The sequence below is a fragment of the Bactrocera dorsalis genome, chromosome 2 (genome assembly GCF_023373825.1).
Source record: "Bactrocera dorsalis isolate Fly_Bdor chromosome 2, ASM2337382v1, whole genome shotgun sequence".
Lineage (NCBI taxonomy): Eukaryota > Metazoa > Arthropoda > Insecta > Diptera > Tephritidae > Bactrocera > Bactrocera dorsalis.
In genome coordinates this window covers 79619179-79639271 of record NC_064304.1, presented here as the reverse complement: position 1 = coordinate 79639271, position 20093 = coordinate 79619179, and the positions used below count along the sequence as shown (strand labels likewise).

General features: G+C 35.0%; 3 protein-coding genes across 6 annotated transcripts; 2 read left to right on the top strand and 1 right to left on the bottom strand.

The window, feature by feature from the left end:
* Positions 1-855: 855 nt before the first annotated feature.
* LOC105226643 (dihydrolipoyllysine-residue succinyltransferase component of 2-oxoglutarate dehydrogenase complex, mitochondrial) lies at positions 856-5593 on the bottom strand. 2 transcript variants are annotated; one of them, XM_011205620.3, is made up of 7 exons: positions 5376-5593; positions 5009-5118; positions 4844-4960; positions 2133-2705; positions 1821-1965; positions 1450-1755; positions 856-1390 (listed from the first exon to the last, which is right to left on the bottom strand). In XM_011205620.3, the coding sequence occupies exons 1-7, from the start codon at positions 5457-5459 to the stop codon at positions 1256-1258; spliced, it is 1470 nt and encodes a 489-aa protein (XP_011203922.1). In that variant the 5' UTR covers positions 5460-5593; the 3' UTR covers positions 856-1255. The 2 variants fall into 2 exon arrangements, with proteins under 2 accessions (XP_011203922.1, XP_011203923.1); XM_011205621.3 differs by having other exon boundaries at positions 4844-4954; positions 5376-5592.
* Positions 5594-7181: 1588 nt separating this feature from the next.
* On the top strand, positions 7182-20093 carry LOC105226644 (C-1-tetrahydrofolate synthase, cytoplasmic). Of its 3 annotated transcripts, none has more exons than XM_019990417.3 (10): positions 7201-7371; positions 15597-15668; positions 15729-15939; positions 16150-16509; positions 16846-16957; positions 17678-17903; positions 17967-18140; positions 18200-19351; positions 19416-19701; positions 19770-20093. In XM_019990417.3, the coding sequence occupies exons 1-10, from the start codon at positions 7301-7303 to the stop codon at positions 20010-20012; spliced, it is 2907 nt and encodes a 968-aa protein (XP_019845976.1). In that variant the 5' UTR covers positions 7201-7300; the 3' UTR covers positions 20013-20093. The 3 variants fall into 3 exon arrangements, with proteins under 3 accessions (XP_049304736.1, XP_019845976.1, XP_011203924.1); XM_011205622.4 differs by lacking the exon at positions 7201-7371 and adding an exon at positions 7633-7793; XM_049448779.1 differs by lacking the exons at positions 15597-15668; positions 15729-15939; positions 16150-16509; ... (4 more) ...; positions 19416-19701; positions 19770-20093 and adding an exon at positions 8551-10342 and having other exon boundaries at positions 7182-7371.
* On the top strand, positions 8898-9977 carry LOC105226645 (probable methyltransferase-like protein 15 homolog). The gene has a single exon (XM_049448820.1). The coding sequence runs from the start codon at positions 8898-8900 to the stop codon at positions 9975-9977; it is 1080 nt and encodes a 359-aa protein (XP_049304777.1).

Below are 20093 nucleotides of genomic sequence, written 5' to 3'. Positions count from 1 at the left end.
TAAAATCTAATTAAATTTAATTTTTAACTCCAAATAACGAACTGAAAAAGGGCGTTAACAAAAATAGATTGAATCCCAAAAACCCCAAAAACCGGATTAAAAATACCGCAAATACAAGATTCGCAACACAGTCATTATTCATGCAAATTTAAAAAATATAATAAACCACTTTACTTTATTAGTAAATATGTATATGTAGGCACTTACTAACCAAAGTGAACGCGTGTTTGTTTGTTTCTTTGTTTTTATTGGTCTGAAACTGTAAACTAGAACAATTAGGACTTATAACAACGAATATTCAACTGATAACACCGAAATAACAAAAACAACGCGAAATCAATTCGTTGTGTAAATCTGAGCATTTTGTTGTGGAAAATCTCATTGTTATGTATTTCAGTCATGTCATGGTATATAACAACCGTTAGGTAAACAAGTTCAATGTCACACCAGAAGCCACATAAACTTCTATCATTGTGTGAACTTCACTCAGCGATCCTGTTTGCTGAAATTCACGAGATGTGAGAAGAAAAGTGATTTTCCGAATTTGAAAATGTCACTCGCTAGGCATAACTGAATTGAATTTGAGATTACCTCTTTCACAAAATTTATTATAATGTAGCAAAAAAGATAAAACTTTTTCTTACTTTTTCATTTTTCATCATTTTTGATAATAATGTTGATGAAAGGATTTTGCATCATCAACTGAGGGAGAGCAATGCGATTATTCATTGTGATATTAAATTCAGCAAAGCAAACGCTCCGATATAAGTTGTTTAAACTGTTCTGGCAATTAGAGTGTAGATATACAACAATTTCGTTATAAGTTATATTAAATAATAAAAAGCATTTTCTACATCATTTTTCGTTAGCTTCTCGACTGGATTATTTATATATTTTCAGCAATATTCATTCACTATAAATATGTACGTGATAGGTGTAATAAATATATTTACATCTTGAGGAAATATTTAATAAAGAACAATTAAAACACCGATTTCAACTAAAGAAAATGTGATACAGTAATTTTAGTATTAAAGCGTATATGTGAATAAATTTTAAGTAAATAATACATTTTTTAGTTCATAAATTAATATAAAAATTTCATAATTAAAAAGATTTTTTTAAACGTAGAAGTAAAACAATAAATGAGTGTAAAACCAAAATAAATAAGCCGTTCAATATTTATATGTTAGACATATTCCATTTTTAATTAGCGCTTTAAGCTTTCTTTGAATTTTTTCGTTTGAGATTGAATTTATAATCCAGCCAGCATTATTCTAGGATCTTCTACAGCAGCCTTGACTTTACGCAAGAACATTACAGCCTCACGTCCATCAATCAGTCGATGGTCATAAGTAAGAGCAACATACATCATTGGACGTATGACAACCTAATGATTTAATATGAATAAATTAATTTGTTTATACTTAAAGAGAAAGTTCTACTCACTTGTCCCTTTACCGCAACTGGTCGTTCAAATATGCCATGCATGCCCAATATAGCACTTTGGGGAGGATTTATAATTGGCGTTCCCATCAACGAACCGAATACACCTCCATTACTGATGGTGAAGGTTCCACCATCCATATCTTCAATGGCGATTGCATTCCGTTTTGCTTTTTCACCAAGTGCAGCCAAGGCAATTTCAATATCCGCATAATTCATACTTTCGACATTTCTTATCACGGGCACTACTAGACCCTTGGGTGTAGCAACAGCCACTGAGATATCCACGTAATCGCGATACACGATTTCCTAAAATTATATAAATACAATACGTTACTGACTTAAAATTAAATAAAATGTTATTATAGAATTACCTGACCGTCAATAACAGCATTAACTACAGGTTGATCTTGTAAAGCGTAAGCAGAAGCTTTAGAGAATATAGACATAAATCCAATCTTGATGCCAAACTTCTTTTGGAAAGCATCTAGATTAGCTTTACGGAATTCCATGGCAGCACTACAAATAAATATGTATATATTGAAATAATAATACAGTTTATAAATTAAAAAAAAAAACCTTTCAATAATACAGATTTTTAAAGGAAAACGTAAAACAATTGAGCTTAAGAAATGTACATATGACAAACGATTGCCTAATTAAATGTGTTTTAAAGTAGCACTTACCTCATATCGATTTCGTTGAATGTGGTCAACATCGCGTTTGTATTTTGTGCGTCCTTCAAACGAGAAGCAATCTTTTGGCGCATTCGGTTCATTTTCACACGTTGCTCGGTTCGGGTGCCGGTAATCTGGCGCGAATAATCACCTGGTGGAACCTTTATTTGTGGAGCAGCTTGGGCAGGTGGCACAGAAGCAACTGGAATTTGGCCCACAGGTGCTGAGGGCTTAGGTGGTGGTGGTGGAGGAGCAGCTCTTGCTGCAGGTGGCGGTGGTGGTCTTGCCGCCGGAGGAGCTGGTTTTGGTGCCGGTGCTGCAGCTGGAGCTGGTGCAGGAGCAGCAGGTTTTGCAGGTGGAGGTGCAGCAGCTGCCGGTGCAGCGGCAGCGGCAGTTGGCGTACCTTCCGCCTTTTCTATTTTGAACAAAGGTTGACCGGCTTTCACTGTCACACCATCTTCTACTAATATCTCACGAATTACACCTCCGAAAGGCGCAGGGACAGGCATTGCAGTTTTGTCGGTTTCAACTTCCATAACAACCTGATCTTGAGCCACATAATCTCCAACTTTAACAGTAAATCTTAAAAAAAAGAATTACTTTTTAATTTAGAGCCTTCTGGAAGTACATTATATAATTATATTATGTATGCATCTATATACCTTCTGATCGTATTTGAACCGTGCTGATAAAACAAATAATACAAATCTTTATTATCGCCTCCAAAAAAGGCTCTAAGCAATATAAGCGCTATTCGACCAAAAGTTAAACAGTTTCGAGGTCATATTTATAACACACTTCTCATTCAAAAGGGATTGGACGACTCGTATGAGATTACTTCACGACCTTCACTGAATGCTTTATGCCACTAAAATACGTGTGTTCGTGAAAGAGTAGACGACCCAACAACTTCACACGAACATAAAAAGCTTGAACCAATCTAGAAAAAATAAGTAAGGAGAAGCCAAATTCGGGTGTAACCGAACATTTTGTACTCTCGCACTTTGTAAAGATGAAGCTGGGGAAATACTTTCAGGTGTTCCAAAACCTTCTGTTAAGGGATATGGCCACTGTAGGATTTTCAAAGAATCGATATTTATTTTTTAGCTTAAATTCTGCCTTATAGTCATAAAAATAAGTTTCAAATTTCGCAATGCATTTCTACCTCCTGTCGAATTAATAAGCATACGTGCTCGCGCTGATAGGCAACTATCGCAATGGCGTACAACCATTAAATAAGATTTTTAACGCTTTAAGTATGCGAAACGGTAGAGCACCTTTAGTCCTTGTATCGATTTTAGTATGTGAGACTATTTGCTTAGCTTTTGAAGAATGTGACCAAATCATAACCTCAGTTGAAAGAGTTCGTCAATGCGTATTGCTCGCTTCAATCAAAACTTCTGAGTTCGTAATCGCTCTGGCAGTTTGAATGCCTATTATAGCTCAGCCAATTTAATAAATAAACCCCAGCAGTTACCAAATTAAAAAATGAACTAAAGCAGAAATAGGAGTAGGCGCCGCAGGGGCAGATGGTAATGAAGATGACAATGAAATCTGTGCTATACGACAGTAACCTCAGAAACACTTTCAGTATATCTAAATATGCAAAACCTCATATACTCGTAACTTTGTTCTAAAGGAAATAAAAAAATGGGTAATAAATATTTTTTGTTGATCTACAGTATGCATTAACATAATTTTGATATAAAGAAAGTGGTTCCGTCCGAAACACGTTTTCGACTCTATGCAGGCTGAAAACTTAAAGAGATATTGAAGTTTCGAGTGAAGAAATGTTGAACATCATTGCATCACCCCCCGGAAGACTGAATATTGTTTTAAAAGCACGTTTTTGCTTTTGCGAAAAATGTCGTGCAGTTGAATGGTAAATACATATAAATTAATTAGTAATTCACGTAGTGTATATTAAAAAATAAAAAGTACAGCTTTGCATCACTAACTACTGTCTTTAATTTATTGAACGTTATGATATTATGATAGGAGGTTTATATCATTTCCATTCAAATTCGGCGATAAACCACATGAATAAAAAAAAACTTGTGCAGTTAATTTCATTAAAACATCACACATTTCTACCAACATAAACGGTTTAATGTCAGGTAGAAAGTCCGAAATAACTGTATCGAATGTATGGGGCTGAGGGAAGGTTTGATGATTGCATAAACCTATGGAATTACGCAAGTATACTCAAGAAAATATTTCCACGCAACTATGTTATGATAATTTACACACTGATCGATATATCCAGCATAAATTTTGTTAGAATATGGGACTGGAATAATTTAAACCGTGTATATTTTTCGCATTAAGCTAAAATACTTTTTAAACATTTTCAAACCACAGATGACTCCTGCTAATAGATTCGTTGTATTCAATTACAGTTTAAATTCATAACATGGAGTTTAGCTGTGGCGCTTTATACTTTTCAGCCCATCTTCAATTCCAACCTTCTTATGGAGCCAAATAATATATCAAGTCTTATCAGTTGCGAAGTTGCAGTTTAATGGTTCAGTCCGAGTCGAATTTGGTGAGATTGTAAATATAAATATATTTATATTATAATATATATAAAACTTGCTAATTTTTTATAACGCTTTGCTAATTTACTTATTCAGCTTTTTCAAATTAACAATCAAAAAGGAGATAAGAAAGACCCGAGTTAAATACACTTTATAACACATAAGATTAAAATGCTCACTCACTTGACATCTCCTTCGGCTACGGACTCAGGGAAAGGAGGCGTTTTTACCGTCTCAGTGGTCCACAAATTACTAGTGGTGTGAAAACCTTGAGTTCCAAAAGAATTGATAGTTCTGAAACTATTTTCATTAGCTTTTCTTGCAAACCATTTATATATTCAATATTACCTTTGAGAGGGGTATGAGACGGTAGGAAGGGCTTCACTTCTTGTAATGACCTGGGTTTGTGTTACCACTGCCAACTTTGAAAATTGGCGTATTACACATGCTGATTTAACCTAAAAGAGAAACAAGGCATCAACTTTGATCTGAACAAAAATTGATTGCACAACAGATTTGTAACGTCATGTGATACATATAAAAATCATTAAATGAAATAAAATAATTCATTTTCATTTAAAGTTTCAGAATTTTTTGATATGTTACATAACCATCAGTGGCAAATACTGTCTTCACTCCGGATTGGCCTCCAAATTTCTACACTTGCTCTGTACTGTTTTCGCACCACTAGAACACAGATTTTATCAATACATACCTCCTGAGTAAGTGCAGCTTGCATTCCCAATTTAAGGACATCGCGAGGGAGACGCCGTACTGTTACCGAAATTAAGCCTGACATTACAATGCGCTTAATTCAAGAGATTTTCTAATTGAAATATTTTATATTTCGGATTCCCGAAACTTTCTTGTTATTTCCTACACCACACACTTTCCCGCAAACGAACCAATCGAAAGCAATTTTGCACTGCTGTCATAGCACTGGAAAATCATCTGACAGCGAAAGATATGCAAACAATTCGTAAAAAATAACAAATAGTTCCCATTGATTTGAATTCTGAAGAGTTATGTATTTCGAATATATTTTAAAAAGTAATTTGACACAATAACTTTAAATTTGAAGAAATATATACTTACACTTTCTCTGTGGCTGGAAATGGACCGTTCGTACTTTAAAAACATTCACAAATAAACGGTTCGTTTAACCTTCACAAACACAACTTGTTGTCAAGAGGAAAGTAAATCCTAAAGATTTCAAAATGTGAAAGAACAACTCAGGAGCAGCCGCAATATTCCAGGGTATTATTTCAATACACATATATATTTATCCGCCCATGTATTAAATACATACATGCATACATATTTACAAATATTTATTTTTTCTGAATTATTTAACCAAAAATTTGTATATGTATTTTTATTCATACTTAGAAGGAAGTAAAATGTACAAACATTGTAAGTTACCTACTTATTTTAATAGACAAATACTTATATTTCAATAAAATAAATTTCTTTAAAAATATTGAAATTTATAAAACAAACACAACCGATTTTGGGTTAAAAGGTTAGCTTTCACACATCACAAATTTGTGAGATAATTGTGAGCATTTGGAAACCCCACAAGTAACAAAAACCTCACAATAGTGAGGGTGGTGATTTTCGCGAGGGCATGAGAATAGAGCTGTTAATGGCTATACACTTACATTTATGTCTTACTGCCGTCCCAAAACAATATCGAAAGCGATAAATTGCTGTCAAAAATGCCTCATGTCCATAGGTTTTGTATGACACATACCTAGATAAACGCGGCAGTAACATTGAGCGTTGAAAAATCGGTTTTGACACCGGTTAAGTAGTAAAGTTGACTGCAGAAAACGAAAAAATTGTAATTTTTCAAAAAAAAAGTTCTTGTCGCACGATATCCAATGCTGGCGCAAATCTATCAATAATTTAATTCATTTTGCATGGAATATCTTCGGATCGAGTTCCTTCGAAATTTGAACACGATTCTTTGCGTATTTAAAATGTAGACATAATCGGAAACTTACTCTATAAAGGGTTTGATAGATAGCATATTCGTTTTCGAAAATCCGAACCTGGCCACCGCTAACTGTTCACACATTCCTCGCTACATTGCCTAAACATAGTTCACAAAACATCTTCCAATGTTGTTGAGAAGTTTTTCAATTGTATTCGATTCTTTGAAATGTTTTTTATCTTGAAAAATAGGGCTAAAAATTATTCTTTTTTAAATTGCTGTAATTTTTTCAAAATAAATATATATGTAGTATTCAAAACAACTTTCCCCAGTCGTAACTAGGATTATAAACATTAATCTAATTTTTGTTCGATATTCAAGTTTAAGAATGAATTAATGAAATAGTTGCCAAGTAATAATGCCGTCGCTTTTATCCACAAATGTTTCTCATTGGGCTTTTAGTCCTCTCTTCAAATGCGCTGATGTTGCCAGCTTAAAGTGTACTATGCTTATCGAACGAAAATGGAATACTTTCCATCGATATATTAATTTGATGGAAATTGTTAATAGCGGCTCTCAAACTGTATTATCAGCTGTTTCCTCGTATACTTGGTCTTATGAAATCGCATTGTCTGATGGAAATGTTAGTGGATTCCTAATATCAATACCTTATCGTAGAACAACATTGTTTATCAAGGCAAGTTATGTCAGCTCAATATAAAAGATTTCTTAAAGTTCTGGAAAAGTGGCCGACGGACAAGACAAAAGTGGGCAGGTATGCAATAACGTTATTCACTCATAACTTTTCATCTTTCCATTCTCATTGTAGCAACACGTTATCTAATGTACTTACGATAAATTATGTTCTATCAGTCAATACTATTGCTGATTATTGAAAGTACTTGATTTGTGTTTTACAAAAGTGCATCTCAAGTACAGATTATTTGGCTTTTCGTTTGATTATTGACTTATTGCACTACTACTATTATAGTTGCAGTATTATAATATTGTTAAAAGGGGTTTGTCGATGAAAGGTAGTTAAGCTGGCGCAAGATCAATTTTTGTGTCATTACTATTTGGCCCTCCAAATAAATCAAAAGATTTACGCAGTGTGTTAATTTTATTGTTGAAAATGTGCTCAAAATACGCATATCAAAAAATTTCGGAAGAATACATCCTTGGTGTTTCAACTACCGAGTAAGTTAAATCCTAGTATTTCGTTTAAATCTGGCTGAAGCGTAGGGCCTCCTCGAGAATTGTTATCTAGCTACTGGCAGGACCTCCCAATCCGGTAGGGTCAACGATGTGTGCTGAAGCCAAAACAATCCACATAACACAATCGTTTTGCGAGGATAAACGTATATTTTTGTGCTAGGTACGAAAGAAAGAAAATCTGCCTATACAGCAATAACAACAACAACAGCCCCGGGCTAAACACCCACTGATGATACTTGATTACTGAAGCCAAAAAGTTAAATGGTTTAATATGTTGAGTTTTTTTATATGAATCGATACCGCCTTAATTATCCTACAGTTTGAAGACGCTGATAAGAAGGTAGTAGTGCTCAAAAAAATTGAAGGTTTTTTGTTGTAGAAATTTTTTTAATACTCAAATTAAGTTAAAAATTATTTGAATTCGGTGTGATTGCATTAATTTCTTCTATTCATTAATGTCAAGTTTGCTTTCAACTCTAATTTCGATGGTTATATATATCCATATTTGAAATTAGAATTGAAGTTCACAATATCAAGTAGTTGTTACCAGATCATCCCAATTTGTAAGAAAACTAATTATAATATCCTCACACCTCTTTAAGGACTTTTGTATCTGTATCGTACATTTAAAAGCGTGTCTATTGCTACAAACATGTTACAAATCCTTCTTTTCATTAATATTTTAAATGTTATTTTGTAATTCGTTTCATTCTAACATACATTTATCGAATTTTAATAGGGACTTGGGAGAGCAGATACGAAAGCAAGTCAAAATTCTCTCTAATCCAGCTGGCCTTACTGCTGAGGCCAATGTCGAATTAAATGCACAAATTGATTCTTTAGAAAGATTATCTAGTAATATTTACGCTAAGAAATATCAGCGGAGGTACGCTTCTACAGCAACAGGATTGTCAGCGGAACAGTGCAGTCAAGTGCTGTCGTCTGAATTTTTACAGTACCTCAATGATGAAAAAGTAGGGGAAAAGAGCGAAAGTGATTAAAATATTATACGTAAAACTGTTCTAAAAACAAAAACAAACATTAGTTTATAAGTAGCAAGGGATCGTGTTTTTTAATATCTTATTAATGATAATGCTTCGTCGAATTAACCAAGCATTAATATATTTAAAGTCTAACTACAGCACTGCTACGAATAGCCCTGATGGACAAATAGTTAGACATGTACCTGTGCTCTGTGAGCAAGCAATTAACTATCTTAACCCAGGTCCTCGAAAAATTTTTATCGATATGACTTTCGGGGCCGGTGGTCACAGTAAACACATTTTAGAAAAACACAACGATATAAAAGTATTTGCTCTTGATCGAGATCCAGTTGCATATGAGCTCGCTATATCCTTAAGTAAAGAATATTCAAATCGACTAATACCATTATTGGGAAAATTCTCTGATTTGCCGAAGCTTTTAAAAGAGCATAAAATAAAGAAGCATTCCATTGATGGCATACTGTTTGATTTCGGTTGCTCTTCGATGCAATTTGACGAAGCGGACCGTGGCTTTTCTATTTCTAAAAATGGCCCTTTGGACATGCGCATGGATCGTGGACGAAATGGTGACCAAGTTACAGCCGCAGATGTTCTTGCTCGTGCCGAGGAAGGTGATCTAGTGAAAATACTGCGAATGTATGGTGAAGAGAAAGGAGCGAAAAAAATTGCTCGTGCGATCGTTGAGGCACGCTGTTTTTATAAGATTGATACTACCAAACAGCTATCTGATTTAGTGGCCTCGTGTCTTCAAGATACACATCGATTGGACAAAATTCAGCGGCCCACACACGTAGCCACAAAGACGTTTCAGGCATTGCGCATATTCATTAATAATGAATTAAATGAGATCAATTACGGAATGATTTTAGCTAACGAGTATTTGAGACACGAAGGCCGACTTGTCGCTATAACCTTTCATTCACTTGAGGATACAATAGTAAAACGACATATAAACGGGAATGTAATCGAAGGCCTTGCAAATCCGGTGCCGTTGAAATATTGTGGTCATGATATATCACATGATAAGGAATTAATTGAAATGTTTGTACGATCGAATTGGAAGCAGCTACATAAACACGTAATCCTTCCCAACGAGGAAGAAGTGATGAAAAACAGCCGAAGTAGATCTGCTAAACTGCGAGCTGCAATTAAAGTAAAATGACATTGTTGAAAAGAAAATAATAAAGTTAAAAAAAAAAATATTTAAGCAATCAGCTAAAAAATGTAGATGTTACACAGAACTCATTTAAATTATAACACGAAAGGAAAGAAAATAAAAAAAATTAAGAAACGAACAATTTCATATATTTCCTCATCACATCTTCAAGTGTAGTGATTAGAGTAGTTAATTTTAATTTTATTTAGAAATTAAGGAAATGATGCCGAAATCGTTACCACCTATACGATATCAATGTCTTATTCTTTATTCACATAGTGTCATTTAGGTATATTGTAACGGTTATTAAATTAGTTAATTGACGGGAATTTGTTTCCAATAAATTTAAAAGATATAATTTTCGAACTATGTATCGCATATAATAAATTAGATTTATAAAACACGAAACGAAACAGGATAAAATAATTTCGTAATGTGAAAGCTTTATTGATTTTCATAACAGTTCCTGCAATGCAATTTTAACTTTTAAATTAATTGGGTTACGTTTACATTGCCTCTAAATTTCATTTTGACATTTATCTATATATGGACAACATAATATAATGTATTTTCAGTGTGGTATCATCCCAAAGTTGCTATACTTTCTACCACAATTGCACCTTTAAAGGTCACTCTACATGTTCTCAATCTGCTTACAGATCACATTTGTCTCCTTGAATCACTCAGATTCTCTCAAAAGCGGTCAATGTGTCCTTTATCCAAAATAAAGGACTAACGTTTTGACAGAAAAGACATCCCCACGCCATTATGTTCCCGCCCCATGCTTAAATTGTACATTTTTGATACTCTAGTGATTTCAATTAGCAGAGTAGAAATCCACTATACCAAAAAAAAAAAATTTAATTTGAACAGCAGTTCAACAAATTTTTTTGACGGATTGAGTTGATATCCATTGTATCAAAACTTAAACCAAAATGCAGTTGAGTTGAAACCGTAATAGGGGCCTAAATAAAATAACGTCCATATATATTTTGTAAATACAGACAGAGGCTTTCTAATAGGTACCATCACGTATACGTTTTGTGATCGTCTGGACAAGGAAATTTGTATAGTACCACAAATAAGCAGAACAGATGTTACTACTTATCCAGTAGCGTGTATATCCTGTGCATAACATCACTCCGTGAGTTGAAACTCACACCATCTAAGGCCTTTTCAATTTAACCTAGTGCAGTTTTCCGTTATCGTTACATTTAAGTCAAACTTTGAATAGTGTACAAATATGGATAGAATTTCTAACTTGATACATAAAGGTTATTCGGTTCAATATCTATATTACTAGTGATTTGATTTTCAAAGATGTTTGCAATAATACCAAAAAGAAAAAAACGTTAAATTCGGCTACACCGCGTCTAATATACCCTTCACAGGTGTACTTCTTTTAGTAACTATGTGTTCAGTTTGTATGGAAGCTATATACTATAGTAATCCAATCTGAACTAATTTTTCGGAGATTATGTTATTACCTTAAGCAGTATTCCATGTCAAATTTCGTGAAGATACCACGTTAATTGAGGAATTTCCCCATGCAAGCATTTGATTCCGATCATTCAGTTTGTATGGCAGCTATATGCAATAGTTAACCGATCTGAACTATTTCTTCGGAGATTACATTGTTGCTTTAGAAAATAATGCATACCAAATTTCGTGAATAGATCTTGTCAAATGCAAAAGTTTTCCACACAAGAACTTGATTCCGATCGTTCAGTTTGTATTGTCAGATACCTCAACACATAAGCAGTCTAACAGTGGTGCGATCTACATATATTCTTAAATTACTTTATATGAAATTAATAATCTTTACGTTTAGATTCATCGGATCAGAGATTATCTCAAGTATACAATGAGAAAACCAAAACAAATAGTGAAAAAATCTGATACAATTAAAAATTTTGTTATATGGGCAGTATAATGACTTCTAATTTCCTATACACATTTTAAACCCTTCCATAAAGCTGACAACATAATGCCATGACCCAAAATAGGTTAACATTTCTCGAAAAGGTCCGTCGTTGTCGCACCTATTGTCAATTCTTTACACTTGCATACTCACATGCACTCTTTAGAATCTTTCCGGTAATTTATATTAATAGTCTGATTTTGCCTATCTTTAATAATAACTACCAGATACTTCTATAACTCGAAGTTGCGTTGCAATTGCGTTTAGAAGTAAAATTTCGTACAACTTTCCTGCTCTAAATCAAACTTTTGAATTGGCACGTTATTCTCTAAGTCAGAGAAGTCGCCGGGCGTATTTATTTCTTCAAATGTTACTATTACATATTATATTGAGGTGGGCAATGAAATGTGCTAAGATTGATGTATAACAAATGATATTGTATAACCGAATATTACAGATCCAATGAATATGAATTATAGAGCCATAGAAAACGATAAGGATTTTGAAGAATAAAATATTCAACTGCACTCCAAAAATGATGTAATACCTGCCTTTCAACTTAAAATTCCTATTTAAATACGATTATTAGTACAACTGGTGATCACTACAAAGTACTAAACAGATTAAAATTACTTTTTAGTGAAGCAAACGAGCAAAAAATATACAGAGTTTGTCCGGAAAGTAATAGGACTGAGTTGATTTAAAAAAAATGTATTGAACCAATCGTTACAATTTTTTAAAAACTTTCAAAATAGCAGCGTTGCCAATGCGATTTCCAAGCATTAAACGCGTCACGGGAGCCATTCTCCGGAATAGCCTTGAGCTTGCTGCTTGGATCCCTTCTGTCGTCTCAAAAAGCTTGCCTTTCATCGGCCTTTTCAGACAAGGAAACAAAAAAAATTCGGGATCATGCACAAAGATTCATGACTTGTCATCCGTGATTACGTTATTTAAAAATTGGGGGTCACTTTCACACATGTTCAAATTTTCTTGGCACACTTCCACTCGCTGCAATTTCTGGTCGTCAGTGAGCACTTTTGGGACCATCTTCGCATGTTCAAGTGCTCCGTCACAATGGCAACAGAACCACAGATTTTGATAAATTTAACATCTGGGCATACTTAGTCGACGGTCTGAGTTCAAAAATTTGCGCACACGAGCCCCATTGTCTAGAAAGGCGTGGCGCCACCGAAACACACCACTTCTTGCTAAAGCAACATCTGAGTAAGCCTGCTTGATCATATCAAACGTCTCTGTCGCAGATTTACCGAATTTCACACAGAATTTAATCGCGTACCTCTGCTCTAACGAACGCTGCATTTTCGGCTTGCACCACTCATAGAAGTACGTCGCGCGAAAATGTTTGTCCTGACTATGCAGGTGCTCGGAGACAACTGACCAGCCGTTCGTTCGTTAGATAGGAACGCCCTCTACCGAATCCAGTCAGTGCGCGCAAACTCGCAAAACAGTCGAGGTGGGAGAAAATCAGTCCTATTACTTTCAGGGCAAACCCTGTATGTTCAGTCCAAAATTACACAAAAACTTTATGCGAAGTAAATAAATAAAACTGCGTATAAATCTATATTTTACACCTTTTTGCAGAGTGTTATATTTTAATGAATCCTCTAATTTTTCTATAACTCGAAGTATCTCTAATTCGAAGTTTTTTTGTGTGTAATGGTGATTCGACGTAAGGAAGTTCAACTGTATAACGGTTTTGGTCTTCCAGTTCACTTTATTACCTTTACTGTCGGTCAATATGTTTGACATTTATAGAAGGTATATGAATGCATGTATATAAACTTAAATTTTAAGCTTTCCTATACAAAATTGTGATAACACATTCGACCAATTGTTACAATATAATCTCACAGTTATTAGCTGTCACATGTACGAGTGCATGTCTTATCTCTCGTGGAATAAAAAAGACAAATTGTAAATGGGTATTCTATATATAGTATATATGTATATTTATATAGTATGTGAAAATAAATATTCGAATATAATATGTGTATGTGGAACCACACATGCAAGCATATAACATTTGGGAATATACATATATATCTGTATATTAGGGTGTCTCATTGTTTGTATGTAGAATAAAAATATTAGCAAACATTTCATAGAGACCTATACTTACCTATCTCCAAAAACACCGTAAAATTACATATCAAATACCTTCAAATAAGTTTTTGCACAGAATAAAAAGTAACACATATGTACATATGTATGTACATATTGGGTTGTCAAAAAAGTCTTGCGGAATTTTTATTCAATCAATTCGTGTAGCACCCATACATCGAGCTTCTTAGTGACTCCAAGCTTCTTCAAATGGTTTATAATGGTTTGATGACTACTATGCCGGTCTCTTTCGACCAATTCAGCGATTTTATCGCAATTTTCGACGACAGGCCTTCCGGAGCGTGGCGCATCTTCGACCACCTCTACACCAGAACGAAAACGTTGAAACCATCGTTGTGCGGTGGAAATGGAAACTGTATCGGGTCCATAAACTGCACAAATTTTATTGGCGGCTTGAGATGCATTTTTGCCTTCATCGTAGTAGTACTGTAGTAATGTTTCTCTTTATTTTACTCCATGTTTGCGACGCTATAACTCACGAACGACTTAAAAGAAACGACAATTAATCAAACACGTGTTAGCTCGTGAAATGAGCTTTCCAAAAAGGTATAGCATGACCCGATGCGACGAATAAAACTAGAACTACGCGCTGTCAGCGCCAACTAGCGAAAATACCGCAAGACTTTTATTTCTATTTTCGGAATCTGTTGTTAGCAGTAGTCAACGCTGAGTTCTAACCAGACTGATTTTGAACATGCGTTCTTATATTAAGTTTCAGAATTTGAAAACAATCAAACGAGCTAAATTATAAACTACAATATTTTATAAAAGCACGGTATATACCGTTTCGGAATTATTTGGAGTGTCCTAATACTTTTATTTGGATTTATAAGAGAGATAGTAGAGTTCTCAGCATATCCGTCGTACGTTGTCAAGTTGCAACCCGCCTATAAAACCTTTACATAACAAATTACTTATCTGTAATTTAGTATTAAATCATTTGTTACACTTACTTACTTATCCAGTTCTAAACATCCTGTGCACCGCGAATCAAATATATTTAGTTTTTTTTTTTAATTAACTTAAATTCAGTTTTCTTAGCAGTTTACCAAGATTAGTTTAAATATCACCAAGCAGTCGTCATATACCGTTCACATGCACCTACTGTTAAATATGTCCTACAAGCTATCGCTCGCGCTCAAAATTATAAGAGAACGATCAACACTGTCAACAAATAATTTTTAAGGCTTCTATGTCTTTACCAGTTTGCAATTCTGGTATCATACATATGCACAATTTACAAAATATTAAATAGTTATCAAGTATTGGTTTAGTTTCATCACGCCCATTTTACCCTCAAATAGACATTATCGACACATTTGGCTGATAATATTTGCAATCAGTTGTAGAATTAAAACAAGTTTACTTGCATGACCTGAAGATCACATCGATGATCCAGTACAAACCGAATTTAATTTGTGCTGCTGATCAAGCCGGGCTACAAATTCGTTAAACACTAGTCATAGAAGTGCAGTTCGCTTTTGACTTTTGAATAGAACGGTTGAGATTAATTTTTGTAAAGGAGAGTGGCATATTTTTGAACGGACTTTTTTGTGCTTTAGATCCTTTCGAGAAACGTCAACAAAAAAGATGTCGGGTAGCGCCAAACTGATTTCAGGCACCGAAGTGGCCAAGTAAGTGTTATTGAATTTGAATCAGATTGTCAGACTCAACATTTCTTAATCGTTTTTAAGTGAAATTCGTGCGTCTTTAAAACGGCAAATTGATGATGTAAAGGCTAAGCTTTCCAGTTTTACACCCGGCTTGCGGATTTTACAAGTGGGTGGGCGTGAAGACTCAAACGTTTACATTCGCATGAAGGTAAAGGCTGCAACAGAAATTGGCATTACCGTTGAACACATAAAACTTCCAAGTACTGTGGCCGAAGTCGATTTGCTGGAAAAGGTAAGTAATCCCTTTAGTTAAGTGTTTATGCCAAAACGTTTATCAACAATAAATCAATCAAAAAGTAGTCCGCGGATAAATGGACAGTGATAATCAGTAATTGTTGTGAACAAATATTTAAGTAGTTCATACGTACACTTCAGATGTATATATCTATAAGTATTTTTGTAGACAGATGTATATATCAAGAATGTAATTTATCTATTCTAGATAACGGAACTGAACTTAGATCCCAATGTGCATGGCATTATAGTGCAAATGCCTCTTGATTCTGAGACTAAAATTGATTCTCATAAGATAACCGACGCCGTTTGTCCAGATAAGGATGTCGATGGGTTACATACCGTAAATGAGGGACGTGTTTCTATCGGAGATTTAAATGGATATCTACCTTGTACACCATGGGGTTGTATTGAATTGATTAAACGCACGGGTGTCCAAATTGCAGGAGCACAAGCTGTTGTCCTAGGTAGAAGTAAAATCGTTGGTACGCCTGTGTCACAGCTGTTAAAATGGGAGAACGCCACAGTGACCGTTTGCCATTCCAAAACTAAAAACCTGGAGCAAATTGTGAGTACATTCGAGCAATAATGCTAAATATTTGTTTCTTAATTTTTATGTCATTTGAAATGTGATAATTAATAAACAACTCCCTCTTAATTCTTGCACATTCTCAACATACAAAAATTATAATTTGATGATGATTTTATTTATAAAAAAATTGGAGAAGTGGATTAGCAACTGGAACATAAAAAATATAGTTTGTAATTACATACAAAGTTTTAAATATTATTTCCTATCAATAAAGGAAGAATTGTTTAACTTGGATTTGTGTTCTGCCTGTAGTCGAACTTCATCTGGTAATTAAGTAATTCAATTGTGTATTTATGAAATATTTATTTCCAGTGCCGTAACGCCGACATTCTAGTCGTTGCCATTGGTGTGCCAGAACTAGTAAAAGGAAGCTGGATCAAACCAGGAGCTGTTGTTATTGACTGTGGCATTAATGTGAAACCAGGTAAATACATTCTTCCATATACTATGTATATTAGGGTGTCTGTTATTTTCCAAGCTAATTTTATTTGCAAAGGCCCCCTGAAGTTTCAGTTTTTGCCCTAAAAAAGTTCCAATGTAAAAAGCTCTTTTGAATTTAAACCGTGTATAAATCATTTTACTTCTCCCATATATTGAATATGGGGTTTTCTATCTCTATGAATGTATATAAACTATCTACTAGAAATAAGGTAAGAATTATATTTAATCGCTATTAGTATAAAAAAGTATAGATTGTTAGACCTCTAGCTGCGAATTTATTTCTCACTTTTTTGTTTTAAAATGCTTTCTGTATTTTAAAAATTCTTCTTCCGCAATACGTACATTTCTGTACGTTTACACTTCATTTTATAATTACTTTGCGGATTTAAAATTACTTTAACACATACGGTATTTTTTCCCTGGGAAACTGGTGTACGTGATTGGTTAAAAGTCTAGATTGAGATAAGAAAAACATAGAGATGGGCTATAACTAGCCGAAGAGATTAAGTCAAGTTGTTATCAGTTCAAGTTGTTTGGCCCCGGGTCAGTATTTGCGTAAACAACTTCTCGTGATTCGAGTAGGAGCATCATAGCAGCGTGCGATGCCATATCTTCACAACAGCATTTCTGAACTTTTAAATAATAAAAATAATTTTTTTGATCTGCTCTTAATCAAATAAAGTAAATGTTGTAAATGTTCTAGATTCTACCAAACAAGGAAACTCGCGGTTGGTCGGTGATGTTCTTTTTGACGAAGCAAAACAAGTAGCTTCATTTATTACTCCAGTTCCTGGCGGCGTTGGACCTATGACTGTAGCCATGCTAATGAAAAACACTGTTCGTTCGGCTTTGTCAGCTGCTCAAAAATTAGTACAAACCACTTGGGATTTGGCACCGCTTACTTTACCTAAAGTTAGACCTGTACCATCGTAGGTGTTGTTTGTTTTTTGGACGTCTTATTGGTGTAACACCTTTTGTACTTATGTTTACAGAGACATCATTATTGCTAGATCTCAAAAGCCCAAACATATCTCCAATTTGGCCAAAGAGATTGGATTGATAGGCAGGGAGGTTTCACTTTATGGAGACAAAAAAGCAAAAATATCCTTGAGTACGGTAGACCGCTTGAAGAGTCGTTCTGATGGTTCATACATAGTGGTAGCTGGGTTAGTATTTTATTTTTATATAATTTTTATTTTTTTTAATTCTTTTTTATTTGCGTTAGTATTACACCCACTCCCCTTGGTGAAGGTAAAAGTACAACACTGATTGGGCTTGTTCAGGCACTTTGTGCCCATAAGGGTCGTAATGCAATTGCTTGTATGAGACAACCATCACAAGGTCCCACTTTTGGAATCAAGGGTGGAGCCGCTGGCGGTGGCTATGCACAAGTCATTCCAATGGATGAATTCAATTTGCATTTAACGGGCGATATCCATGCTGTTTCGGCAGCCAATAACTTGCTTGCTGCCCAATTGGATACCCGTATTTTCCATGAAAATACCCAAAAGGATCAATCGTTGTACGATCGGCTGGTACCACGAATTAAAGGTCAGCGTAAATTTTCGAATATCCAACTGCGCCGTTTACAGCGGTTGGGAATTTCGAAAACCGATCCTGATTCATTAACACCAGAAGAACAAAGCCGGTTTGCCCGTTTGGATATCGATCCCGACACAATAATGTGGGAACGTGTCATTGATATTAACGATCGTTATTTACGTGAAGTAACAATTGGTCAATCGCCCTCCGAGAAAAATTTCACCCGTAAAACCTCATTTGCCATCTCAGTTGCTAGTGAAATAATGGCTGTGTTGGCACTTGCTACAGACATGGAAGATATGAAGCAGCGGCTAGCAAACATGGTAGTGGCATTCGATCGCAAGGGTAGGCCTGTGACTGCCGATGATCTAGGCGTTACTGGTGCACTAACTGTTCTACTGAAGGATGCTTTAGATCCTACTTTAATGCAAACTTTAGAGGGGACACCTGTTCTCGTACACACTGGTCCATTTGCAAATATTGCGCATGGATGTTCCTCAATTGTTGCTGATAGAATCGGCCTGAAATTGGTGGGTGAAAAAGGTTTCGTTTGTACAGAAGCTGGTTTTGGTTCTGATATTGGCATGGAAAAGTTCTGTAACGTCAAATGTCGTTCCTCTGGTCTCAAACCAAATGCAATGGTGCTAGTAGCTACAGTTCGGGCTCTGAAAATGCATGGTGGTGGAGCTGCAGTCACCCCAGGAGCTCCGCTCAATAAACAATATACCGAAGAGAATTTGGAATTACTTGAAAAAGGGTTACCTAACCTTCTTCAACACATTTCCAATGGTCAGAAATTCGGTTTCCCAGTTATAGTAGCCATTAATCGCCACACGTAAGTTATACCAACCAATTAAGTTGCATTAAAATTATATAAAAAAGTGAATGTGTATTCCTAGGTCCGACACGGAAGCGGAACACAATCTCATAAAGCAAGCTGCTTTGGAAGCCGGTGCATTTGCAGCCGTCCTATGTACGCATTGGAGCGATGGTGGTGAAGGTGCCTCCGAGCTTGCTGATGCGGTGATAAAGGCGTGTGAAGGTCCAAGTGGTTTTAAATTATTATATGATATTAATTTACCTCTGGAGGATAAAATGAATACAATTGCACAAAATATGTATGGGGCAGCGAAAGTTGAGTTAACTCCAAAAGCTATGGATTCTTTGAAAAAACTGAATGCTGCTGTAAGTAAAATGATTTTATTAGTTCCAATACCTAATAAATGTCTATAATTCTTCTGATTATTTTTAAGGGTTTCGGTACTTTACCGGTCTGCATGTCTAAAACTTCCGGCTCATTAACTGGCGATGCCGCCATTAAGGGAGCACCCAAAGGATTCACTCTCACTGTTCAAGATATGTACGTCTCAGCAGGAGCTGGCTTCGTCGTTGCTATGTGTGGAGAAATCACTAAAATGCCTGGTCTTTCAACTCGTCCTGCAATATACGACATTGATTTAAACACTGAAACTGGAGAAATTGAAGGATTGTTCTAAGGGTGGTCACTTCTTATGTACTATAAAATAAATAATATATAATTAATAAATAAATGTGTATACTTACAAGTATAAAATGTC